General features: G+C 34.7%; 1 protein-coding gene across 2 annotated transcripts; it reads right to left on the reverse strand.

Annotated features, from left to right (window-relative positions):
* Positions 1–875: 875 nt before the first annotated feature.
* LOC149831483 (protein ABA DEFICIENT 4, chloroplastic-like) lies at positions 876–24826 on the reverse strand. 2 transcript variants are annotated; one of them, XM_090012095.1, is made up of 6 exons: positions 24588–24826; positions 23444–23675; positions 3167–3267; positions 1405–1533; positions 1231–1319; positions 876–1101 (listed from the first exon to the last, which is right to left on the reverse strand). In XM_090012095.1, the coding sequence occupies exons 1-6, from the start codon at positions 24630–24632 to the stop codon at positions 966–968; spliced, it is 732 nt and encodes a 243-aa protein (XP_089868221.1). In that variant the 5' UTR covers positions 24633–24826; the 3' UTR covers positions 876–965. The 2 variants fall into 2 exon arrangements, with proteins under 2 accessions (XP_089868221.1, XP_089868222.1); XM_090012096.1 differs by having other exon boundaries at positions 876–1105.
* Between the last annotated feature and the right edge of the window lie 3048 nt (positions 24827–27874).

The following is a 27874-nucleotide window of genomic DNA, read 5'->3' on the forward strand; positions in this document are numbered from 1 at the left end:
TGGAGATCAGCGTTACAGATTCACTTCTATATGTAGTTAACACTCTGATTGCGTTTTTGCCAATGGTTGTCATTACAGGAAACTGGTGATGTGATTGAGATTGTTTCAGTTGATGGAAAAAGTAGATTGATCAAACAAAGCGAACTGGAGTTTGATTATCGCTGCTCGCTGTTCCAAGAAATGCAAGACTTAGCTGCAATTGTGGCGGTCACTTTTCACTTGACACCTTCCTCTACATCAAGGAAAAGACACGAAGAATACTTAAGCAGGTAACATGAAAAATCTGCAACACTCTTGAGGCATGGAACATATGTTGGTCATCTTCTTCTTGGAGGCAAATGATATAACATCCAGTGGTTTACTTTACAAGCGAAAAAAATCACAGCCAAGGTCTGAAAGAAGTGCCGGATCAGTGTTTCGTAACCCCACGAGGTTTGCAATGTCTGCAGGAGAAATGATTGAAAAGGCAGGATTGAAAGGTTACAGCATTGGAAGTGCAAAGGTTTCAGAGATGCATGCCAATTTCTTCATCAATTTTGAAAATTCAACTTCTAACGACATGCTTGCGCTCATAACGTTTGTTAAAGAGCAAGTCAAACTGAAATTTGGTATTGAACTTCAGGAAGAAATATGTATAGAAGTACCTCATGTATAATGAAGACTAAAGGGCTCTGATTATGTTATCATCATTCAGAAAACTTGCTTTTCATTTTTCTAAGGAAAAAAGAATTTGGAGAGAGAGAGAGAGAGAGAGAGAGAGAGAGAGAGAGAGAGAGAGAGAGAGAGAGAGAGAGAGAGAGAGACTTTCATTGATATGGTAATAACAGTAGCCCAAGTGATAAATTATTGAGAGAGACTTTCATTGATATGGTAATAACAGTAGCCCAAGTGATAAATTATCGTTGACATATTTGTCATTAACATAAGAATGCTCAAGCAAACCAACAGTTCCAATTATACCTCTCTCATTTTGCATCACAAATTCCCTTTGGTGATTTCTTTTGTAATTGCATGAGACATGATCCCAATAGGACAGAAGAGCAAGCATAATGATATCGAATGCCGGGTCTCAATCTTGTGCTTCTGCCCATCAAGAAATACCTGCCTGACAGCCACAAGCAATTAAAATAAAACCAGTAGTACTACTAAGAAGACATTACACTTACAAATTCTATGTGAAAAAGTTTTGATATTTGCCAAATATGAAATACAACAGATGGAAGTGAAAACCTTGCAGCAAAGAGGTCAACAGCTAACAAGTGAATCCATGCAGAAGCTAAGGTCATCTCGTTCTTGAACATCTGTGCTATACTAGACAGCTGTAGAGTACCAAAATCATTAAAGAATGAAAAGAGAGATGTGAAGGCAATAAGTTGAGTACAACTGAGAGAACAAGGCACACACCTCCGGCAACCAGTATTTACTAGCAAACATCAGCCGTATAGTGTCAGGTGTCCAAGCAAGGTAAAGAAGAAATGCATAAAGAGATCCAAGCAAGATGTAGGGAATGTTGCTTTCCATTGATCTCTTGGTCTGCGATCAGGAAGTACATGGATGAACCCATTAACATAAAAAAGACAATTTCCCAACACAAAACTTCCGATGCTGCTGCATACAAGTTTTATATCATGCAAAACATGTGAAAAACACATTGATGATGGTAGTAATAAACATGGAACCACGTTACTGTCTGAGCTACGGAAATTGAAAAATAGTATAAGCTTCAGATTGATTAAACTTCTGGTGCCTCTGCAATATGAGAAGCATAATTGAAAAAAAGAATTATTTCTTGTTAATATTGACACAAGAAATAACCATTTAATAGGTATAATACAGCAGGTCGATATATGCCAAATGCCTGAATCAAGATTCAAGTTGATTGCAGATGTCCAGCCAAGCAGCAGCAATGGACCGAACAACTCATTTAACTGCCGAGTAGTATCAGTCACATTGAATTTTGCAGTGAAATCATTGCTTCACTTGAGGAACTTAAAGATGAGTGTTTGCCTTGAAGCTAAAGAATCCATCTCAACAAGGATTCTAGGGCACCTTCATTATTGGGAATTCAGCAGCAGTGGGAAGCCCATTGAACTAGGAATTGAGTTGCAACCTAAAATGCTGGTAACATGTTTTCCTTTGGTGGAACCACTTTCAGCCATGAATTAGAGTGACTTTTAGAAAATGTGGCATGTGCAATAAGGGATTTGAAGCAGTAAATAAGAAATTCTATTTCAGAGAAATGCACTAGGATATCCCGTGGAAAAAAATTACCAGCTTACCTTGAATTTGCCAAAGAGAAAAAATATATAGCAGAGAAATTGAGCTATTAACATGATTATATTATAGACACAAACAAGCTATGCAACTGCATCTTTATAAACCTCACTTACTTAGAAGACCTCACTAGCAACTGCTGCCTTGTGGACTTGATTTTAAAAGTGCCCAGGAAATTATCACACAACTTTGGGGACAAGGCAAAATCTAGCAATAAACAGCTTATATGGCAACACTTTGACAACTCAGAGCAGAGAGGAAAGAGAGAACCAACTGTTGAGGCTAGTTTAAACTGTGCAATGTTGTGAAAAGTAACTACGCAAAGTGAAGTATTAGTCACCATTAAATCAAGGCATAAGCTTCAAAGTGCATAGGCACATGATTTACAATAAAAAAACTAAAACTTACAAAAATGTGAAGATAATATAAAATCAGGAAAAACTAAATATTCCAAAATGTCTAAAATATTCACCAATTGGAAAAATAGGTCTTTACTCTTAATGATAGACTTGCACAAGAAGGTATCACATTGAAGCACTTTGTCGAACAGTTTGGCAATAGTCTTTCTGTCATTGATATGAAAATAGGCGTATGAATTTGACCCAGTGAGGCACACCATGTCAACCAAACTTCAGCTCATCCAGCAATTACTGACCTGGATTAGCCATATGGTTTAAAATCTCAAAACTTTGATCATAAAACCATAAAGCTGAAATTCCCACTAAGAATGGCCAGGGGTTTCCCCACTCTTGTAATAGTTTTGTTTCAATTATTTTTTATCAAAATATTTTCTGATTCACACTAGACAAGTTAAAGTGCAACAAGAATACTGATGACAACCAATATATTTGCTTGAGGCATATTTTTTCTTCTAATCTTGAGAGATATATACCAGATCAGCCTTGGGAGCTAGAACCATGAGAGCATAAAATGGAAGAACAGCAGCAGTTCCAACAGTAAAAACTCCACTGGCAATTTGAGAATTTGCAAGCCCTGCAAATATTCATTTCAGGAAATTCTAAAACAGGATCCTGAATTTTTAACATCATATGCATTGATGTGTGCATCTCTGTATGGGTGTTATGAACATCCATGGCCTTTTTGATAAGATCAAAATGTGTTTTTGCCAACAAATTTTAAACACAATGTTGGCTCTTAATTTGATTGTCACCAGAGGCCATTACAGTAAAATAATGAATATCAAAAAATACATTAGACACCCAAAGCATAACCAATAGATGGTGCTTTATATAAAATGTCCATATGATTATGTACATTCAAATTTTTTAATCTAAAGAAATAAGGCCTTACATCATTTGAAGCGCAATTCTTGAACAACAATCCTAAATCAGTATGATTAAGAACATTTATAATAAATATACGTTGAAAATTGAAATGCAATCTAGTTAATGATGAAGTTTAAAAGAAAATGCACATAAGTAAATATAAAATAAATGATCAAAATCATAAAATAAATTAAGCAAAAATTACAAATACCCACCTAGCTTTTGACCTAATTACAAACACCTGCCAAACTTTTGAGATTTTTACAAAATAGTGCCTGAGTAAGAAAATAATTTCTCAAACAGGCACCTCATCTCACTCAAGCATTTAACCATAGTAAAACAGTAGTTATGCTTGGTAAAATTACTGTTTTTCCCTTTTCATCTTCTCCGGATTCTTCCATTCCCTTAAACCGGGTTTGATGACAGCATTCAGCATGAACTTTGTCTCGATAGTAGTTGTGGAGTGGTATGCCGGAAGAGCACCAACGTGCAGCCACCTTAAGCAGTGAATCTGTGTGTGTGTGCATATGCCAAAACCATGCACCAAATGCCAAATAATTGAAAAAACAAAAAACAAAATACAAGCAGGGGGATGATCCACAATACCAGCAAAAACCCAAGTGCCAAATTCACCAAAAAGCATTTCGCATCTTGAAAAAAAAAACAATCAGATTTCTAAGTTGCTCCTATTTTATCATCTTGAAAAGAGAAACCTGAAACATCACAAATTATTTGAGCAGTTTTGCAGCTTTGTAGCCTGTAAATGAGAAGCACACAAAGAATGGCATTTTGGATGGTTTTGGCATATGGAGAGAGAGAGAGATCTTTGTTAAAAATATATATGCATCATATATATATATATATATATATATATATATATATATATATATGTGTGTGTGTGTGTGTGTGTGTGTGTGTGTGTGTGTGTGTGTGTGTGTGTGTGTGTGTGTGTGTGCGTGTTTTATGTTTTATCGAAAATATCCAATAGGGGTATTTTTGTATTTTCACGTGTAAGATAAATTGTTTACAACTTATTTTAGGTTTTTATTTTCTTTATTTTTATTTCTTCTTTTTCCTTTTTTTCTCCTTATTATTGGATCTTTGGGGACCCCTCAAAGAAAGTCGTTGGGGTCCCCAACAGTCATAAATATGACCGTTGGGGCTCCCCAACGACTCTATTGTGGGGAGCCCCAATGCTCCCCCTCTCTCTTTTGCTTTGTATATAAAGGGGTGTGCTCCCTCACATTAGTTTTTAGTTGTTCTCTCACCTTTTCTCAATAATATTGATTCATTTTTGTCTTTTGGCATTTCCCCTTAGTAGGTTTGTGTATTTGCACTTTATGTGCTTGTGATTTCTTATCCATTATTGGACCTTCAAGTGTTATCACTTGTTATTTGTATTTTCGCCTATTTTCTTACATGGTATCGGAGCCACATTGAGATCAAGCCTAATTTGCTTCTCGATACATTGAAAAACGTGCCATTCAAAATTTGAAAAGGAGGTAAAGCTCTCTTGCAATTCCTATTCAAGCTCTTGTGAAATTGTAATCGCGTAAAAGGTCGATGGAGTATTCGCTATCCCTCCTTTCTTCTCTTCTCCTTGGATCGGATTTAAGAAAAAGATTTACTCGGTATGAAACTCATATTTTTTAAGTATCGCTTGTATTATTTATTTTATACATTATGCATGAGAAAACACTTATATATATAATTATATATATATGTTATTTTTCTTTGGATTCTCTACTTTAAATAGTTACGGTATGCATTTAAAAATGTATTTAAAATATAGTAGCCTCTTGATAAATATGTTAAAAATGAATAGGTTTTTAAATTAATTATTAGATCTTGTGCATAAGCATATTTCCATAAAATATTTGTTTTAATTATGCATATCGTCATAAAAATTATATTTTACAAAAATATATGTTTTCCCTTTAAAATCTTAAATATTATGCTTATATGTCTTTCATGTTGCTAATTCCCTTGTTATATGTATTTGGTTTTATCATAATGATCATTGGTGATTCTAAGCATATGTTAAAACATGATTTTTAGGAATATTATATGAATTTTATTTTAGAAACTTGTATGATGTATACCTTACGTCACCATGTTTTCTTTGATTCTTTGGTAATATCGTGGATATTTTGCATATTGACATGTTCATGTCCCATATTTTATGTGATTTCAATGGTTGACTTTAAGATGTTTCTTTCATTATGCAAAACTAATTCTTTGAAAAACATTCACGATTGATTTTGCTTGAGAATGATTTTAGATATTTGTGTTCATCTCTATTTGACATTTATATAGAAAATAAATCTTGCATTGGATACTTTGAATGCATTTTATAATGTTAACTCGTTTTTTTCTAAAATATGTCATAGTCACACAAAATAGATTGCATTATGAATGACATTTGGTATATTAAATTTCATAGCTTCTATATAACCTATGTGGCTACGAGTCATTAGATTATCTCACTACTTTAAGTATTCATGGTTAATAGTAATTATGTTTACTTTTGGGATTGTAAAAGGTTGTTAGTTATTAGAAATCAAAACTCTCTATGTGTTTTTCCCTTAATATTACATGATTCTTTTGTCTCATAGTAGACTTTTGATTTAAAAGACTTCCTTTTAAGATAATATGTTCTTGTCTTCTCTTTAAAAATCATTAGAACCTTTGTATGTTATGTGCTTTAGTGCACCTATTTCTTGATTGATGTATTCATGAATTCATTTTTTTGAATAATTGCCCATAATTAGAATGATTCTTATTTACATATTAAAGATCGTAAAAATTGTCATAGGACATATTGTTGAACATATGATTGCACTACATTCATTCTAAGATTGAAGTTTTTAAACTTGGAACTCTATATTTTCAAATCGGTCCTCTTTATGAACTAAATTGAACGATCTCTTTATATAGCATGCTTATGTTAACAATGCTTATTATTGCATGAGCACATGAGTCCAAGTTTTCCACCTACCATTATTAAATTTGATTTGAAACTTTGGTTTTCAAATTGGTATTTGAACTCACTTGTTTGGAAAATGATTTTCACAAGTATTTATTGCCTTCTTATGGCATTTGTGTTGTCCATTACAAAATTTTATATGATGCATCGATCTTCTTTGCCTTATTATTGTTGAATCAGAGATGTTTGTTGGGGTGAGTTGTGTGCACCTCGTTTTATGTCATTTTAGATTGTAACTTGTGGTTTGGCTCTAATTGATAGTTATGTAATATCTGATTGCGAATGTATTGAATCACTCATTTGTTTTTTACCATTATTTTTTATTATGGATGCTTTTAATTATGTGTATCTGTGATGGATATCTAATTTTTGAAACTATGGTGTTTCAAAATATGGTTAAATTGATAATTACTTTAATTGCATTAGTATGTTTCCATTACAAGCCTTCTTACCTCGAGTGTCTTTTTTTTTATGCTTCTTATCTAGGTGTCATCATATGTAGACAAGAGATGTTTGTTCACACCTTTGTGTGTGTCTTTAGCCCATTGTTGGCATTATACTCTTGATCTAGTCGTTGATACACTTGTTTTTAAGTATCATTATATGTAGACAATAGATGTTTATTCATACCTTCGTGTATGATTTTTAGTCCATTATTGGCTTTGTACTCATGTTCTAGTCACTGATAACTTATTTTTTAGTGTCATTATATGTAGACAAAAGGTGTTTATACACACTTTTGTTTGTGTCTTTGGCCTTTTAGTGGTATTGTATCTATGCTCTTGTTCTAGTCGTTTATATACTTGATTTTTGAGATTTGGAGGTCTAACGAGGTGATTGCTTGTGGTGGTTGAACTAATGTTGAGATTTGCAAAATACCATTTATTGATATTTATGAAATTTTTGTTATCTTCTGCAAATTGGTTTTGATTTGCGTATATCATTCCCTTTGTCATGTAAAATTTTTTAATTCTTTCGTGAATTTTTTAAACCATTACTACTTGTTTTTTCCTTATATGGAAAAATATTTATCGATAAAAGATTATGCAATTCATTGGTAACATATATATATATATATATATATATATTGATATTTGGTCCTCTATACTTATACTCACTCTAGGATATGTGAGTAAATTATGTTTCTAATTGATTATCTTGTCCATATTGTGGTACGCATAAATTTAATTAATTCATCTTTTATTAATAAAAATAGTTATCTTTTTAGTGTTGTTTCATATGCATTAAATATGCTTTAACTACATGATGCATATATGTGTGTATTGACATGGTTGACATAATTGTATGCATGAAGTTAATTAGCTCTTTCTAAAGCTTTTGGGCTCTCTAAATAAAGATTCTTTTTTATGCCTTTGTGTATTTGTGCTCCTTTGTGAGTATTTCATTGTGCCTTTGTGCACTTAACCTCTTTGTGATTCTTATAGGTTAATTAAGTCATCTTTGAACTTGATTTTATAGAAGATATTTTCACATTGAAGTCATTTTTAGAATTTGATTCTTTTTCAATATTAAAGACATTTTCACAAGGTGCTTTCATTGAGATGTTTAAGATATTTTTTATGCATAATTGTTTATCTCTTCTTAATGAATCATATGTCCTTTAAATAATCAAATCTTCTTATGATCAATGTTAGGGTATCTTGAAAAATGAGTTAATTAAATTTATCTTTGCTAAGGACCCAACGACTTGTTAGAAAAATTCTATTCTTGTTTAAAATATATTGGTTTAAAACTTTATAACTGTTTGACAAAGATATTTTTCTTGTATACTTGGAGCTCTCTGGTCTGTTCTACGGGTTCTTAAAGATGTGATGGAAGAGTGCCTTTGATACATCATGAAAATAATCAATGAAGGTGCTTGGAGATGATCACCATTAAAGATAGTTGAAGGCCGACATTTGCAAAATTCTTTGATATGCTATAAAGATAGTGATTTTCATTGAAGACTCTTAAAGACTTGAAGCTCCTCCTTTGCTTCTTTTCGTACTTTCAAACTTTTTGTCCTCTACCCGTAAAGTTTGAGGGGGCGTGTATATATATATATGTGTGTGTGTGTGTGTGTGTGTATTTTTTATCCAAAATACTCGATAAGGGTACTTTGGTCTTTTCACATGTAACATAAGTTGTTTACAACTTATTTTAGATTTTTATTTTTATTTATTCTTTTTCCTTTTTTTCTCCTTATTATTGGATCTTTGGGGACCCATCAAAGAAAGTCGTTGGGGTCCCCAACAGACATAAATATGACCGTTGGGGCTTCCCAACGACTCTATTGTGGGGAGCCCCAATGCTCCCTCTCTCTCTCTCTTTTGCTTTGTATATAAAGGGGTGTGCTCCCTCACATTAGTTTTTAGTTGTTATCTCACCTTTTCTCAATAATATTGATTCATTTTTGCCTTTTGGCATTTCCCCTTAGTGGGTTTGTGTATTTGCACTTTATGTGCTTTGTGATTTCTTGTCCATTATTAAACCTTCAAGTGTATTTCTGCCTATTTCCTTACAATCTTAGGGTTGTTGAATGTCCACTGCTGGCTGGCTGAACTTGATAAAATATGTCCTTGACATCATCGGTTTTGGATCTGATCCAGATCCATACATCTATTCATATTAAGAATGTGTTTTTTATGTAATGGCAATCCTGTAATTGGTTTGTATTATAAACCTATTGTAATACTTGTTTCATATATGAGATTAGGGATAGGCATCTCTTTAGCTTGGCTGCTGATTTTCACTGTGCATCTCCCTATGTCTTTCTCCTTCTCTCTTCCAAGCCTAAACACATATCTGGTGATTCATACAAATCTGATATTACATTTCTGTCAGAGCAGGGCTGCAATTTGTTTCCAAAAGGTATGCCCATAGAGATGAAATTTGCTCTTCTTGTTGGAATCACTTTCTTTTCCTCTATCTATTTCTAAATCTTCTTGAAATCTCTCCCTTTCTCTTTATTTATTCCTAAATCTTCTTCTCTTCTTCCTTTCTTTCCTTATTTATCTTTTTATTTTCTGTTTTCTTCACTTAAAGAGGGTTTTTCTCGCATTTGACATTAAGCTTTCCTTAAGTCTCAATATGTCTATTGACGTCAAATCAATTTTTTCTTTGTTTTAAATGCCCTAATTTGAAAATCTCTTATACTTTGGTATTAAACCAGTTTTTATTTTGGGATCTGAAAACCGATCTGAAGTAAGTCTCTTTTGTCGACATTTTCTTTTGTCGACATCTTTCTATTGTTGAATCCATCTTCCCTTTCTTTATTTTTGTATATTTTCAGTCAACTCTTATACATTGGCAGCACATTATTGTGATAGTAGGCCTGGTTGCAAAAAAAAAAAAATCGGACTGAGTACAGAATAGTGACTTAATAAAAAAAGGGGCACATTTTATTTAAATTCTTCAGTTTTTCTGCTTATTCACGAAATTAGTTTTTGATGCTGCATTTCTTGACTGCATCCGTGCCATTCTTCTTTTGCTTTATCTTTATTCTCTCCTTGCTTTATTAATGAATTCCTCTACCATCATTGGCCTTTCTTTGAACTTTTTAAATCAGCTTGTTTCCGAAAAGCTTAATCACTCTAATTTTCTAACTTGGAAGAGGCAAATTGTTCTTTACATAAGAAGCTAAGATCTGTTTGGGCATCTGGATGGATCAATTCTAGTCCCACCACAGTTCGTTCTACAAGAAATGAAGGATGATAAAGGAGATGCAACTGTTTAATATATTCCAAACCCTGATTTTACAGCATGGATGAAGTGAGATCGGGCCTTTGTTGCATACATTACTTCCACGCTATCGCAGAAAGTATTGATATCAATACAGGACGATTGTACAACTGGACAACTATGGAACAAAGATTTTAGAGGCAAGAATCTTATTCTTAAAAAGGGAGTTTCAAACCCTCAAGAAAGGCTCAATGTCTGTTATGGAGTTTTTAAACAAGGTGAAATCTGTTACAGATCAACTTGTCGTTGTTGGAAGTGCAGTCGCTGACAAGGAAAAAGTGTAGCAAACTCTCAATGGATTGGGTCCTGAATATCATGTTCTCTCCACTTCTTTATCAGTTCTACCTGTGTTACCCAACTTTGAGGATCTTCAAACTAAACTTCTTCAGTATGAAATGAGCCTAAAACACCTGACAGAAGGAAGTGATCATGCAGATTCACATAATGTTTTAGCATTTGATATATCGCATAGTTTTGGGCGAGAAAGTAACAGTCTTCAAAGTGGTAGAGGTCGAGGTCATTTTGGTCAAGGAGAACGTGGTATTCTTCCTACTCCGAACATGCTAAGATTTTTTAATGCAGGAAATCAGAAAAAAGTGCCAAAATATTTTCAATGTAATAAGAAAGGACATGTGAAAGCTGATGACTGTTGGTTTAATCCTCAAAACAGAGGAAAGAATAATACACCTGGAAACAAAAGGGAATCTGATGGACAAAGATCTTCTGGAGATATGCAACAACTTTTGCTTGCAGCTTTATCTAAGATGAGTTTTAAGCAAAATGATCAAGGAGAATGGTATGTGGATTCTAGAGCGGCCACTCATGTCACTGGTAATGCTGGTAAGCTCTCGAATTTATCTTCATATTTCAGAAAATGTAGTATAGTCACTGTAGATGGAACACATCATCACATTTCTCATGTAGGAAGTGCACAAATTTTGTTGTCTAGTACTTGTCTTAACCTATCCAATGTTCTTTTTGCTCCCAATATTAAAAAGAATATCATTTATGTATCTAAACCTGTTGATGATACAAATTCTTCTCTCCAATTTACTTCATCTTCTGTGTATGTTAAGGATCTTTAAACGAAGGAGACATTCGCTGAGGGGGAACGACGAGGAAATATGTAAATCTTCAAGAAGGATCCAACTTCTCATTCTTCTTCTACCTTGAAGTCACAAATTTTTTGGAGCAAACATCTCAAAGTCTTAAGCCTTGTCATTCAAATGTTTTGTCTTTCTCAATGTAATAAGCCAAATTTGTGGCACAGTCGGTTGGGTCATTGTAGTCATGGTTTCATTAAGAAACTTGTGTTAGAAAATTTGATTCCAGAGTCTTGTCTACATTTTGTCTTAGATGTTAAAAAATGTTCAAGTTGTCAGTTATGTAAGAGTCATGTCCTTCCCTTTAATCATGTTAACGAAAGAGCCTCAAAAGCCTTTGAAATTGTGTATTTTGATGTATGGGGGCCAACTCCTGCATGTTCTTTATCTGGAAGTCAATATTATGTTTTATTCATTGACAGTTATTCTCGTTTCACCTGGATATATTTCATGAAACACAAGCCCGGAGTTTTTAGATTGTTTCATGACTTTTGTGCCCTTGTTAAAAATAGTTTCTCTTCCAATGTTGTATTTCCAATGTGATGGTGGATGTAAATATCCTTCAAATGACTTTCTTGACCTTTTTTGAAATAATGGGATAAGTGAGCGTGTGTCTGGCCCACACCCCCCCCAACAGAATGGAGTTGCAGAAAGAAAACATTGACATATTGTTGAAAGTGCCATGAGTATGCTTCATAATAGTAACATTTCTATTAATTTTTGGACAAAAGCTTTTCATACTGTAGTTCATGTGATTAACCGTCTGCCCATAGAATTTTAGAAGACAAGTCCCCAGATTTTACCCTTCTTGGAAAGCGTTTTGATTATAATAGCTTGGTCACTTTTAGTTGTGTTTGTTATGTTCATATTGACAAATCTCTGAGGAATAAATTTCAAGATAAAGCAGTGAAGTGTAAATTTGTTGGATATGCGGATGATTATAAATGATACAAATGTTATGATCCCGTAACCAAGCGTATCAAGATCTCCAGAAATATTGTCTTTGATGAACAAAATTTTGAGAGCATGTCATTAGTTCAAAAGCATAACTCATCTCGAAATGTTGAAGTTTATGATTCCTGGTTAAGTGTTGAACTGTTTGAGAGTGAAAAGAGATCTTGTCAGCCATTTTTGTTAAGAATTGAATTCAAATGAATAATATCTCGAACCTTCATATCTTTCTAAAAATGAAGTGCCTAGAGAATTTCTGGTTAAGTTTAGGTCATAAGGGCAAGAGATAATATCACAGACAACGTTGTGCAGGATATGGGTCAACCTTCTTTGAGAAGATCAGAAATGATACGTCATTCTATACAAAATGGGTCAGCTATGATAATTTTTTCATGGATTTTCAGTTATTCATGTCTCAAGTAGAGAAGCATGATGAACTTGTTAACTTTCATCAAACCATTAAATCGCATAAATAGATAGAGGCTATGAATAAGGAAATTGAAGCTCTTCATGAATGTCAAACCTAGGAAATTGTTCCTACGCCTGAAAATAAAAATGTTGTTGGGTGCAAATGGGTTTATAAGATTAAGTATAAACCTAATGGATGTATTGAAAGATATAAAGCAAGACTTGTGGCACGCGGTTTCACACAAGAATATAGGCAAGACTATGATGAAACTTTCAGTCTTGTTGTTAAGATGGGAATAATACGGGTTATTATATCTCTGATTGTTGATTATGGTTGGCAGTTAAGCTAGCTTGATGTTAAAAATACCTTATTATATGGAGATTTGAAGGAGGAAGTTTTCATGGAGCAACCTCCTGGATATGTTGAAGAAGAACCTTAAGATTATGTCTGTAAACTGAAAAGAGTTTTTTATGAATTGAAGCAAGCCTTTCGTTCTTGGTTTGAGAGTTTTTCTCTCAAAATTCAAAATTATAGTTTTCGCAGATGCTCTCTTGATCATTCTCTCTTTATTTTCAAGGATAAGGATGCCACTACTTTATTACTTATCTATATTGATGACATAATTCTTACAGGAAGTTTTAATAGTCATATATAGATTGTGAAAGAATTACTGATGCAAAATTTCAAGATGAAAAATCTTGGTGACTTAATGTATTTTCTCAGGGTTGAGGTGGATAGAAGAGATGATGTTTTAACTCTTACTCAACACAAATATACTCTTGATCTTTTGAGCAAAGCAGTATGTCTAATTGTAAACCTCTAAGCACACCTTGTATTCTGCATCAAAAACTGAGTTCTAATGATGGAGACTTATATGATGATCCGACCAAATATCGGAGTATCGTTGGAATGCTTCAATATCTCACTTTTACCAAGCCACACATTGTATATTCTGTTAATCAAGTTTCTCAATTCATGCATGAACCAAGAATCAGTCATGTTGAAGCTATAAAAAGAATTTTAAGAGTTTTGAAAGAAACTACTAGTGATGGTCTTCATTATCAAAGAAATTGGATTTACAATAAGGAACATGAGATCATCACTATACTGATGTTGATTGGGCTGGGGATCCGAATGAAAGGCGGTCTCTTTCTTGGTATTGTATATTCATTGAAAACAAATTTGGTGTCATGGAGTAGCAGAAAACAAAGAGCATTGCTAGGTCCAGTACTGAAGCTGAATATAGGTCTATAACAGCTGGGACAGCTGAAGCTACGTGGGCCAAACATCTTCTTGCAGATCTTGGAGAAGGAATCTCACAATCATTTCTGTTGTGTGATAATAAGAGTGCTATTAACATTGTTTATAATCCTATACAGCATGGTCGCACAAAGCATATTGAGATAGATCAACATTTCATCAGACAGAAGGTTAAAGACAAAGAGATTGAGCCTTGTCACATTCATACAGAAGGCCAAGTTGCAGATTTGTTCACCAAAGGCCTAACAAAGCATCAATTTTGGTTCTTGAAGAACAAGTTGTCCATGGTTCATGACCATGCACAACTTGAGGGAGGGTGATAAAATATGTCTTTGACGTCACCGAATCTGGATCTGATCCAAATCCGTGTATTTATTCATATTAAGAATGTATTTTTTATGTAATGGCAATCTTGTAATTTGTTTATATTATAAACCTACTGCAATACTTGTTTCATATATGAGATTAGGGCTAGGCATCTCTTTAGCCTGGCTGCTGATTTTCACTGTGCATCTCCCTCTCTCTTTCTCCTTCTCTCTTCCCAGTTGAAACGCATCTCTGGTGATTCATACAAATCTGATATTACATTTCTGTCAAAACTCTCATTTGCGGGTTCTTAGGGCGGCCGAAATGTCCACAACCAACCAGTTGAACTCCTGTAATACCCATAAATTTTTCTATAGATAAAAACAAAATACCCAAAATTTTATTGATAAATAATCCTGGTTAAATTTCAAAACAATATTTTTTTAAGGAGAGAAGGATGTAAAACCCGCGAATTTTTGATATTTTACGAAAAATAAAGGTGAATCTTAAAAGATTAGTTAAAATTAAGATGAGATCTAAATTGTAATTCAAGCTTTAATTTGGATTCAGAATAAACTTCAAATTAAAAATTTATTTTGAATTGAGTTTTGATTTTTTATTGGATTTAATCTGGAATTAAGTTAGACTTAATTAAAATTTAATTTTGAGTTTCAATTTAGTCGGGATTTGAATTGAGTGTGCATTTGAATTGAGTGTGCATTTGAATTTGGAGTCTCATTGAATTTTGATTTTTAATTTATGAAATTTAAATTCGGATTTGGGTTTAATTTGAATTTAATAAATTGATCTCAGATATTATAATTGGATTCATATTTGATTCAAATTTTTATTTTACATTAAGCATTTAATTGAATGTCAATTTGGAATGTGAATTACACGTTAATTTGAATCTTAGTAGAATTTGAATTTGAATTAGGATTTAATTAAATGTGAATTTTGCACTTAGAACTTAATTTAATTTGAATTTAATTAAGAGTGAATTTGGACTTGAAATTTGATTTTGATGTCAAATTTGGAATTGGGTATGGAATTTAATTGGATATGATTTAATTTAAATAGAATTGGATCCCATTTGGGTTTGGATTCAATTAGGATTTTAAATCAAGAATTTATTAGAATTGAAATTCAATTTAGGAAACTAAACGGATTGAGATCTTATAATTAATTAAATTAAGTAAATTAAGATCCAAGTAGGGTGGGGCATCCCCACCTACTTGCCGTATCGCAAGAGTTTACTAAATTAACATAATTGAAATGTGGGGGTCCTAAGTGGCTAAAAGAATATGATATTTAATTAGAATATATATATATATATAGCCTTAGTATGTAATTAAGAAACCTGCTTAATTAGGTCAAGACTAAGGAAAAATAGAAGATTCTCCCTCTCACATATTTTGGAAGAAATGACATAAAAGGGGTTTTAAAGAAACAAAAGGAAACCTAATTAGTTGACATTATTTTACAATGGTTATATTTAAATAAGAGTCATACCTAAAAGAAAATAGCTAGGCTAGATGTTGGAATAGGAAATTTTAGAAGATCCTATTTCCTTGTTTTCACAAGGTCAACCACTCTATGTACAAGAAGACCCTTACACGGCTCTTCATTGCCATACTGAAATGAAAATAACAACAATAATAAGAAGATATAAAAATAAAGGAAATATAAAAGAAAGAGAATAAAGTGGATATTCTAAACGTGCTTTTTCAAAGGGTGTTTTAATAAGTTTATCATAACCAAAGCCTAAGTTAGGATGGACTAGGTCACTATTTCTCTTCCTTTCGAGAAACATAAACCTTAATAGTTAAAATATGCCTTATTAGAATGTGGATCTTTTTATGGTATATAAGGTCAAAGTTGGTTTCCTAGTTGAAAAATTTCCTTCAAATTACCAATTGGCAGTGCCAATCAAATGCACAACCGTTGTATTTCAAAGAACATTTAGAAAGACTTAGAGAAGTTGCCGACCTCCACCAAGGCACAACAAGTGCCAAATGAGTGTCTTTTTCATTGTTGTTGTAGTAAAAAAAATTGCTGTAGTAAAAAAGAAAAAAATGGATTCTTTTGTGTAATATAGGTAAGATAGAAAAAAAAGAAAGAAAAAGCTTACCTAACGAGGGACTTGGGTTTTGGAAGGTCTCTAAGCCACTTAAAAATTAGGAAATAGGAAACTTGTAGAAGTTCCTATTTCTTAAGTTGAATCTAGTCAAAACTGTATAAGGGAGAGACCTATCACACGTCCCTCCCTATTCTCTATTTCTTGTTTATTTTTCTATTTTCCTTCCTATTTGGCTGGCACACACACACACTCTCTCTCTTTATCATGACTTGGGTAGAAACTCCATGGAGCTGATGCTCTTGGTGGTGCTGTTGATAGGAGGTGGACCAGTGAAGTAATCCAGCCCACTCGACCAACGTACCCACGTGACAGTTCTCGGCTTCAGTTTCGCATTTTCTAAGGCAGGGCGCCATAACCGATACATGTAGACTAGGACCCGTATGCACAAGCATACTTCGTGTGCAAAACCATTTTGCGACATAGATACACATGTGGATCAGTGCTGGTCGAAATCTAGAGAGATCTAGTCCCTGCCATCTCAGTTGGGTATTTATAAAAAAAAAATATTTTATGAATAGTTGGCCGGTTCCCTTGAAATTGTTACCTACGTGGTTCAGGGAACTGACCCACTTATGGATCAGTTCCAAACCACCTTTGGAACAGGACAGACCAGTCCTTCAGTGGGTTGGTCCTGTTCAGTTTCAACAAAAGCGTGGAGAAAGTTCTTTCTTTCTGGCTTATTTTGTTACTCTAATGTTGGGATTTTTTTAATTTTTCAATCATGTTATATATTAGAAAGTAAGGAGCATGGTTTCTTAAGATTTCATTTCCTTATTTCATAAATATTAAAACTTATTAAGGCTTCTAGTTTGGGAAACATAGTTATTAAGCTTACAGTCTCCCAAAGTTATATTCCTCATATATCTGCTTACAAAGGAAAACATGAATTGGCAGATGGTTATATCGTAATAGATTGATGGAACTTATAAAATTATTTTTATGGTGTCCTGTGAATGATTTCGATGAGATAGATTATAGGGAGAGGTATGACGTGTTTTTATGGCATATGAAACCGTTGTTTCCTATATGTATGTTTCGAGTTCCCGTGGTGCTATCACATACATGATCCAAGGTTGCTGTTATGTTCAGTCTGTATGTGTCAAGTGTATATTATAATCCCAAGATGAGCAGAAGCATAAATTCATCACAAGTGTTTTGTCTCGTGTGATTGCATTAGCCTATCAAGCTAATAAGTTAATGGGAAGGAGCACCCACATTTTGTTGGAAATACTTTTGCAGATTGTAAATAGGGAATGCATGTATGCTTACTAGTATACAATTTACTGAGTTCTGTAGCTGTGCAAGGTGATAGGGATTTGCTTTTGGTAAGTGCCTTATTTGTGCTAATGGCAACTGCAATTATATATATATATATATATATATATATATATATATATTTATAGGCGTGGACTGACCTGATGTTGCATGCCATTGCTGCCATCACAACACAGCATATCATTGCTGCTATGTTGGTTGATAGGCAGCAGCTGCTACACCTCCTTGGTTGCAGCAAGCTGGGGTCAGCCCGACCCAGCTCGCCTACCAGTCTCCAGTAACCAGCAAGGTGCGACCTTGCTGGTGCACCAAGGCTTGACTGCAGCGAGATGCAGGCCTACCCAGCTTGCCGCAACTCAGCTGCAATCCCAACAACAAAAAAATAAATTTATTATCAGTTTCAAATGATAGCTTATGACAATTGCAAGAGAAGGAAAAAAAATGTGGTTGCTAGTATCTACTTGTTTTTGTTTATTATTATCTATTCAAAACTACTACAGGATAAATCTATCGTAACTTCCAATCTATGAGGAGTTTTTATGAACGGTTTGCTGCGTTAGAAAGATAACCAAATTTCACATAATTCATGCAATTTTGAGCTCTATTCTCAGACTGTGCATTGAACAGTGACAGTCGAAATAAAAAAGTACAGGTGAACACTAAACTGGTCGTATTTCTCTCGTTCGAAGGAATTTTTACGAGCAGTTTGTGGTATCGGAAAGCTAACAAATTTTTCTACATTTTGTGAAAATGAGCCCGGTTCTCAGACTAAATACAACGCTATGACAAACGGAACAACAGGTCGATTTGGGGCCTAGCGAGTTCCGAACCGGCCAAGGACCGGGACAAGGATGTATACAATGCATGAATGATTTTCAAACTTTGTTTCTAAGGATTTATTGAATATGTAAATACAATTCCAATATCGATATTATGCAGGTGTTGAGTGCCCAAATGAGGGCATGAACTGAATGAGGCATTCACTGCACATATATGTTTTATTGCAAATTGTGATTGAAATGAATGAAATATGCATTGAATGAGAATGTGCATGAATGCATCTAATTATATATAGATAATGCCTATTAATGAATGTATGTTTAAAACTTGAAATATTAAAAATATATAATTGTGTATGACTATTGATTGGCATTGCAAGTATGCATTCATGAGCCCGAAAGGGGGCCTGAATCTTTAATTAGATTTGTATTATGCATAAATGAACTACATGGACTTAATAAATTAAAAAGGTTAACCATGTGCCACTAAACTATTGATGCTTATGAGAAGAGGGTAAGCGGTACATATTAGCTTCGTAGATATTGTTTTTTAGCACGAAAGATTGCTCATCTCCAGCCACGAAAATAGAGAAAGCTTACACAGTAGACTACAGGATGGATGGTTAGAAACTCATGAGTAGAAATCTGATGCATCAGGATGATGGTGTTGAGAACGCTCTTTCGATATGGTTATCCCTCACCTGAGACTGATAAAAGGTGTTCGATCAGGTACGAAGCAACACATTTTATTAATATACTCCTTGCGCCATGACCCTAATCAAGGTTATTGTTTGTGTCGTACTCACGAGGCTAAGAAGTGAGAACCTAAATTGATTGTGCATTTAAATAGTCATGGCATGCATCACTTAAAAAGAAAATCTAATTAAAGATAATTAAGCCACTCATGTATAAATGACCTCTCGTTCCCCATGACCCTGATCCAGGTTATTGCTTGTGTTGTACTCATTAGGCTAAGTGAGAACCTAAATTGATTGTGCATTTAGATAGTCATGGCATGCATCACTTAAAAAGAAAATCTAATTAAAGATAATTAAGCCACTCATATATAAATGACCTTCCGTTCTGCAATGGTAAGTGCATGCATGTTTATTTGCTTATGAATAAGATTTTAATTGTTTATTAATGATATCCTTGTGATGAAATATTATGATATACATATCTGAATGAATAATTGTTTGGATCATTACGTGAGTTTATTGGAATATGATCGTGTATATTTATTTTGATTTACTTGAAATAGATGTTTACCTATTTGAATACACGATAATATGTCTCATGTATATTGGTTTCAATTTACCGGAATTAGTAATATCTACCGGGCTTTCACAAGTTTAACCCATTTTATGGGTTTCAGGTGAAGTATGATGTGCAACTGTGAAGCGGATGCAGAAAGCTTTGGGCGGCATCAAGAGAGAGTCTTTTCCTTTCTCGGGGATAGTTTTGAAAAAAAAATTGTTATGTTGGATTGAAAAGACTCTTATGTAAATTTTAAATTATTGAAACTAAATTAAATTATAATAGTAAATTTTATTCACATTTTAATTCAGTTATAATGATTGATTGTACTGTAACCCGCCCAAAATTTTTAACCCAAAGAAAAAAGTTATTTCCGTCGTTTTAAAAAGAAAAAAATATTTCTCAAAAATTTTCGGGTTGAAATTTGGGGGCATTACAATTCCCATCTACGTTGCTCTTCCGACACAATGCTCTGGCGATCAAAGACCAAGTTTAGGTGGAATGAGGACTTAATCCCCTTTAACCTAAGGAAACATTATGGATGCCTATGTCACAGGGATTCGGCTAGCAGGGTGCCGCACCCGCGTCGACGCGGGTGCGGGTGCGGCACCGGGTGCGGTCAACCTGATCCTGGGTGTGTAGACCGCACCCAGGATCATTTAGGTCCATTTTTTTTTTGGTTTTTTAAAAAAAAAAAAAATTGCCCTATGAAATGGGCTGCGAATTTTTTTTTAAAAAAAATTCTGCTCGAAATTTTTTTAAAAAAAAATCTGCTGATAGCTCCTGCCTTTTCAAATCCTTTTTTTCGTAAAGGATTTTCTCTCTCCCCTTTATATATATATATATATATATATATATATATATATATATATATATATATATATATATTACATTTTTGCCCCTGCCGCACCCCCGCACCCCCGCACCCGGGTTTTTTGGAAGTGTTGAATCCCCGCACCCGCACCCGCACCCGCACCCATGTGACATAGATGGATGCATATAAGATGGTCTTTCGAGTTCATGATGCTCATGGTAACTACCTTGAGATTGGGGGTTATATACAAGCTGAAGGTGATCAGTTTCCTGAAATTCACACTGATGAATTATGTATCTCTATGGTTCAGCTTCAGGATTTAGGTACACTGATCTGTGCAGATAATTAGAGTTGGCTTGCTCATGTTAGAGCAGTCACGGATGGAAGAATGGTAAATGACCATTGGTGTCATGCTTTACCACGATGCAATCATTTTCAGTTTATTATCTGGGGCCTTCAGCCACTATGACTAAAACTTTTGTATGCTCCAACAGATTGGAAAGGGTTCATACTGGACTAACAAGCCACTAATTGAACTATAATCTTTTGCCCCAGCTTTGTTGAATAAGAAAGAACCAAAGGAAACATTAGAATCTGGTAAAAGATGAAAGGAAGGGCCACATGAACAACCATAATTTCACCATGGTAAAACCACGGGTTAGATGAGGCGCAGTTTGAGAATTATTTTCTTAATCAGGCACCTATCCGTAGAAACCGTAAAAACTCAAAAGTTAGGCTGTGTTTGTAAGTAGGTCAAAAGTTAGGCAGGTATTTGTAAATTTTTCGAAAATAAATAAATTTAAGGGTATGGTGTTGGTTGTGTCTAACATAGGTTTGTTTAACTATATCCATGAAGTGTCATTATGTGTCTAGCTAAGTCACATGGACTCGGCTATAAGGTCGACGCACCCGCGTTGACACGGGTGCGGCTTCGGACATGGGGCGGATACGGTCAATGCACCGGGGCAGAGTCCGTCCACATTTTGGACTCGATCAACTTTGACCGAGTCTATTTTTGTCAATTTTTAGGGCAAAAGATGTATAAAAGCTAAAAAAAAAATCGATCTTTATATATATATATATATAGCCGAGTCTTATTATTGTTATATGTATATAGCCGTGTCCCCTAATGGGCACAACTTTGACCGAGTCTTATATATATATAGCCGTGTCCCCGTGTCCAAAATTTTTGAAATTGCTCCGCACCCGTGTCGCACCCGTACCCACACCTGTACCCATACTCGCATCCATGTGACATAGGTGTCTAGCATTGTGTCCTGTGTAGTGTTGCGTTAAAACGGGATACACATGCTAAATGAAGTCTCTGACACATACATTACTATACTTCAAACAGTTTTTACAATACTAGTACAATGATGCCTCCCATGGATGGCATCAGTTATTAACTACAGAGAGCATAGATTTCTACTTGACTTCAATACTGGACAAGCTATGGTGTATTGGCGCTTACAAATGATGAAATGAGTTTTCTGCCTAGAAATACATAATAACCAAATGAAGATTGCATATCTAAGTGGTACCAAGCCTAATGTGAATTTCACAGTATTGTCACTCGGTGGCAATTACAGTTGGACTTCCTATCAAGCTTGATTATGTATCAAATCAAAGACTGCTTGAGATTGGATCATTAGTTCAAGAGTAAATCTCCAAACAACCTTTGAACAATCCCGCTTGAACTGAGCTCAAATGACTTGTTTCTATAACTACCCCTGATAATAACAGGTAATTCCAGAGTCAAATAACCTTAATATTAAGTGAAGATCATGACGCATTGAAAGATTATTAAGAAGCTAATGAGGCAAGAAGCCTCCTCTTTTTAGCATCTACAGAAGTAATATTGGCAACAAAGAGAAGGTATGAAGAGAGATAAATTACAGAAAATAACAGAGTAGTAGGATCATATGAAAAAATGATCCTCAATATAGGTGGAGGAGTTTCTAGAATTGATGATGTAGTACAGGAACTATCAGTAGTGGATGCAAAGACGACTGTCTTCGTTTTTTAGTTTAACTAATTATGAATGATTCCTGGAAGTAAGAATTAGGATCCAAAACATTCATCTGAAGTAGAAGTTGGAATAAATAGCAGATCATAAAAATGTCTTGGAATGTAATGCTGCAAGGCAATTCCTAAAATGGGGCTGCCCCATATATTCTTACTCATTAATCAACATTTGGCTCTCTTTTGGTTGAATCCTGATCCAGTTATTTAACTTATACCCAGTAATTTTCTAGAGAAGTTTGTCAATCCACCTACAAACAACACAGCTCATGACTTTGCAAGATTAAAATCACTTAGTTTAGCATATAAAATGCAATTCTAGTACCAGTAATATTACAGATACGCAAATAACTTGCTTGAATAGTTAAGCATGACATGTAGAATATGCTCAAATTATGCTTCAATATGTATAAGAGTTTTTAGTTCTTTTAAGTTATTCACAGTATAGAAAATGGTATGTCATGTTTAAAGTTCAGTTTCAATTCCAAATTCATGTTGCAGTCAGAATAGTTATTATAATTGATCCTGCATCTGAAAAATGTGAACATGGCAATGCCCGATACAGATGAAATTAGTGAAAATCAATGCAGATAGAAATAACACATTCATATGATCATCATATAGCACATTCACTGGTATTGACATCAGTTGCAAAGATAAATTTCTGTGAAGAAAAAGATTACTGGCAGTTATTCATAGCATATATTTTTCACATTAATTTACAAAATTAAATTGCTAAGCACTAAATATAGGATATTCATGGTAAGGTTAATCACAATTATAATGCTATTCGTCAACCAAACAACATAGAGAAAATGACAACTGTGGGGAAAAGATTACATGAAGCAGAAACACCGAGATTTTTTCTTCGCGAACTGAATCTTCCGACTTTGGTTCGGATAAGAAAAAACCTTGATTCCCCTAGAAATCTCTTCTCCTTTTGTAATTCTCCCCCTATTTTAGGAACACGCTGAGTAGAGTATCCAGGCTCTGAAGAGCTTAGAGCAAGGAAGAATTTTATTTCCGCATCACGGAACCAATTGTTTGGTTTAGTTGGACGCAAAAGCCTAACCTGAAAGGAAATCGTAACAATATTGAATGCTTCACAATGGATAGAATTGTGTTTCATGTAAAGAAGTGACAACAAATCTATGTGACAGGCATAGCAGAAAACAAGCAACTATAGTTCCACAAGCAGTTAATGAATTAGAAATATAAAAATCCCCTAGTTAAATGAAAGAAACACAAACTTGGTTCCCTCAAATTTAACCTCACTTCAAATCATATAAATATTTTCTGCTATAGCATTTTCCAGTAATTTTGTACAAATTACTAGTTTATCTTTTTGTGACCACATGCATCAAAAAATCCACCTATCAGAAGCAAATCAAGAAACAAATGATCTCCCATATCAAGTCTGAAATTCTGCATGCCATAATGTAGTTAATCATGATTTAAATCAATTTCACATCATTCAGATTACAAACCATTCATATAATCCCACATAAAGTGAAAGTATTAGTATTTTCACTCAGTCTCTGTCCAGGAGCCTTGAATCAGAGGTGAGTTGTGGTTTCTGCCAGGGATCTCATTGTCTCTGCTGTTTGGAAGCAGCGGTGTTGCCAAAAACACTGCATTGGAACGGAGTTGGCATCCCCAACACGACATTGCAACACCATTCACAAGAGGATGTTTTTGCCAACACCATACTCAAAACCACAGTTTAACAGAACCATATTTCAGTTTACACAACCCACTAGAGACTTCAAAGTTTCATTGTGTGTGCGCGTTAAAAGAACCTTAATAAAAGGAAAGCAACCCGGTAAAATATAACGTGGTTTACGCCACCCACTGGAATCTAAACAGAGCAAAAAACACTAAAGGCCCAACAAAAGAAAAACCCAAATACTCAATATTATCCATAAGAAGCCATAATTTTAAAGAAAAAAAGAAAAAGAAACGGTGGTGAAATATCAGCACTTACCTTGGATGGTAGCATGTGAAGGGAAGAAGAAGAAAGGAAGGCCATCTTTTGGCAGGACTACGAGAGAGAAGGATAACGGGGGTAGAGGAAGGAGCAGAAGAAACGGTGGGATTCATCATCATTCATGATATATGTTAAAATATGGGGAGTTGGGGAGACAAACGTTCATGGGGGCAGTGTGTGTCCCCAGGCGGCCTTCCCCAACCACCCCCACACTGTTTTGTCGTGCAGAGGACAGCTATTCGCTGCACCCACCCGCAAAAGCAAGTCCAAATTGCTACTTGCTGGCCCCTTTCCTTGAGTGCCATCCCTCGGGGGTCGATCACGTCACCAACCGGTTGGAGGTTGTGTGTGTCTGTCTCATCGCAAGCTTTCATTTGTTGTTTTGCCCAATCGGGGGGTCAGTGCCAGCCCCACCAAGTGCATGATCTGGTTTGGTACAATGGTTTTGGTTGCTTTGGATATCGTTCGTTCGTAGCGATGAACGGCATCCAACGACTATGGGCGGACTGCCCAAGGCTTAGACAGGCCCCACGAACTTTTTAGAGCCATTCATACATGTAATGAACAGCAGCTGTGGGCCTGTGGCTAGAAAGAAAGGATGGCTGAAACAAAAGCAGAATCTGTGGTTGTTTGATGCCATTAATCACTATACATGAACGATATAGGAGAGGAATCCTTTGACAGGACCGTTTTTTGATATTCAACGGAGAAACCACCCCCAAGATCAGAGACTTAGCCGCGCTGGTTTTACTTGCTATCCTGACAGCGTAAAACTTCAAGGGCTTTCTTCTGCCACCAAGGAGTCGCCATGCTTTCGCTTGTGCAAGGGGTGACGCCAATTGGTACTATTAGAAATTGCCTTTCCTGATCCACACTTTCTGTGTGCTGCACCTAATCATCCATCATCTTTGGGATACAACCATAGTGACAAAAGTTTAAACCAGAAAGATATCACTTAGATTTTTCTCGTGAGATTTTGAATTTTTTTATTTATCTCAAGTTTTTTTGGTGAAAATATTGGTTAAAAATAAATAAATTAATATTTAATAATTATGAGGAAAATTATTTTTTTAAAAAAAAAATGATATGGGTTTAAGGTCTTGTCCAAAATTGAAACTTCTAAATAAAATCATTAAAACTTCAAAATATAGGTTTAATTTACACGTTGGACTTTAGGAGACCTTTCCTATTCTCAACGTATTGCTTTTAATTTCCAAGATAGATTTTAAGAAACCGTTTTCTATTGTCAAAACTTTACAAAGATGCTTTACTGAGAAACTTGTGTTATGTTTTTGGTGGATGAGGAAGTTTTATTACTATTAAATGAAAGAGAGAGACAAATGAATTAAAGATAGTTTAAATAATATTGTTAATGCATTTTAAATAAATTTAAAGCAAGGGTCTCTTTTTTTAAATCTCATGATAAAAACGTAAATATCATGATAAAAACTTGATATTTAAGTTTTATCAAAAATATTGTAAGGTTTTTAAGTTTAAAACAGTAAGATAATATATCTTATTTTTCGCAATATTTTCAAAATATCAATGATATTTGTGACTATGGATACATCGATACAGCTTGTCAGTTATGGGGCCCAACATAAGATGGTGGGTGATGAGGTGCATCAGCACAATTAAAATATGCAATCACATTTCACCTCATCCCAATTTGCTTGGTCCTCTCCCCAGTTGAGAGAGAGAGACCTTAACCATCTTGGATTTTTATAACTTCATTTTTTTTACCGTTGGATTGGCCAAAGGAAAATTTATCATATCCGTACAATTGAATATTGCATACACCTGATTCCATGTGATGTAATTTGAAATCACACGATTCCAAATGACAAGGTGGTCAATGTGATTTTGAATCACTTGTGAAGCAGAATGATCCCAAGTGTGATTTTGAATCTCACCGCCCCATCTCATCACCTTTGCTTGCACATGAGAAATGGGGGAAATGAAAATCGTTCTCTCGCCATGATGAAATAACGGACCAATGAAACGTGCAACATGGTTCAAGCGAAACTCATAAGCTGGACGATGAAACTCATGCTACCATTCACCTTTTGCACCTCATGAATTAGCTGACCGAGGGGAACCTACCATCTTAAAGACAACGATCTTGATCTATGATCCCGACTTCATTCTGATACTGAAAATTAATGGATCCTTACATGTTTGAGCACTGTGACTCCACTTTTGGAATTAGGGAAAAAGGTTTGTCTCTAAAGGAAAATTTTTTAAAACAAAAACATGGGGAGCAAGGAGGTATAGCAGTGAGAGAATGAAATGAAGAAATGGTTATTGAAGGGATAAACCAACTAACGAAAGAGTGGCTGAATTTGGACCCACTTAACCGGGCTCAGACTAAACAAAGTATCCGATTTTCAGTGAAGTTCATATTAGCAGCATTTTCACTAGGTTGCACATTTTTTACTTCTCATCCAACTATGTTGGCCTCCTTCCACATGCAAAGTTGAAGATAAAATCATCTCATCTATCAGGTAAGATCATGGGATGCATAACCGGGAACCAAGCATGGCTCTGTATGGATAGATCTAAACCTGGATCAATTTGGATCTATACCAAGAGCAAACAACTTTTGTCCTTTGATTGGCAAGCTGGGTTTGGGCAGACCCCCACCAGTTATACAAGGTACCATTGGGTTTTGAACTTGCAACGTCCCAACACAAGGCGACGTGCACTAACAGCTCCTACCAAACAAACGAAGCCACCGTTGGTAAGCGCAAACAACTTTTACAGCTACATACCTGAAAGCATATTAGGCCTTGTTACGGAAAGTAAAATTTTTAAATGTTTTAGAATACTGGTTTGATTATCATATTAATGCAGCTGGACTCAGAGAAATGGTTGTTAACATGGAAATTGGTGTTTCTAGATCATGTGCCATTGTTGAAGTCTCTCTCTCTCTCTCTCTCTCTCTCTATATATATATATATATATATATATATATATATATATATATATAATGCGTATGTGTGTTTGCAGGCACATAAGTGTATTAGACCATTACAAATGTGATCTTTATATTTTTTTATAGTGGAAAGCTTGTATTAGATTAGAGAATTTGAATGCTTATACAAGGTTTCTTATCAAAGTAGTTTGATCCAAAACATTTTTCTAGTAGCAAGCAATCATAAATGCGTCTGCAGGTTTAGATTGAGAAGGAACCACTTGTAACATTGAAAATTAATGCATGCTCCATTCATCTGTCCATTCCTAAGCTGGTTAGAGTGAAGAATTACTATATATATCCATCACTA

The sequence above is a fragment of the Nuphar pumila genome, chromosome 7, assembly GCF_984573655.1.
Source record: "Nuphar pumila chromosome 7, dmNupPumi1.hap1.1, whole genome shotgun sequence".
Classification (NCBI taxonomy): Eukaryota; Viridiplantae; Streptophyta; class Magnoliopsida; order Nymphaeales; family Nymphaeaceae; genus Nuphar; species Nuphar pumila.

What these genes read in the sequence shown, in the direction of transcription:
- LOC149831483 (XM_090012095.1), bottom strand. Translation starts at nt 24,632, where the DNA reads ATGGCCTTCCTTTCTTCTTCTTCCCTTCACATGCTACCATCCAAG. An exon ending in TAGCTCCCAAGGCTGATCTG is followed by an intron (nt 1,534 to 3,166) that starts GTATATATCTCT and finishes TCCTGATCGCAG; the next exon opens with ACCAAGAGATCAATGGAAAG. An exon ending in GTTGACCTCTTTGCTGCAAG is followed by an intron (nt 1,102 to 1,230) that starts GTTTTCACTTCC and finishes GCTGTCAGGCAG; the next exon opens with GTATTTCTTGATGGGCAGAA.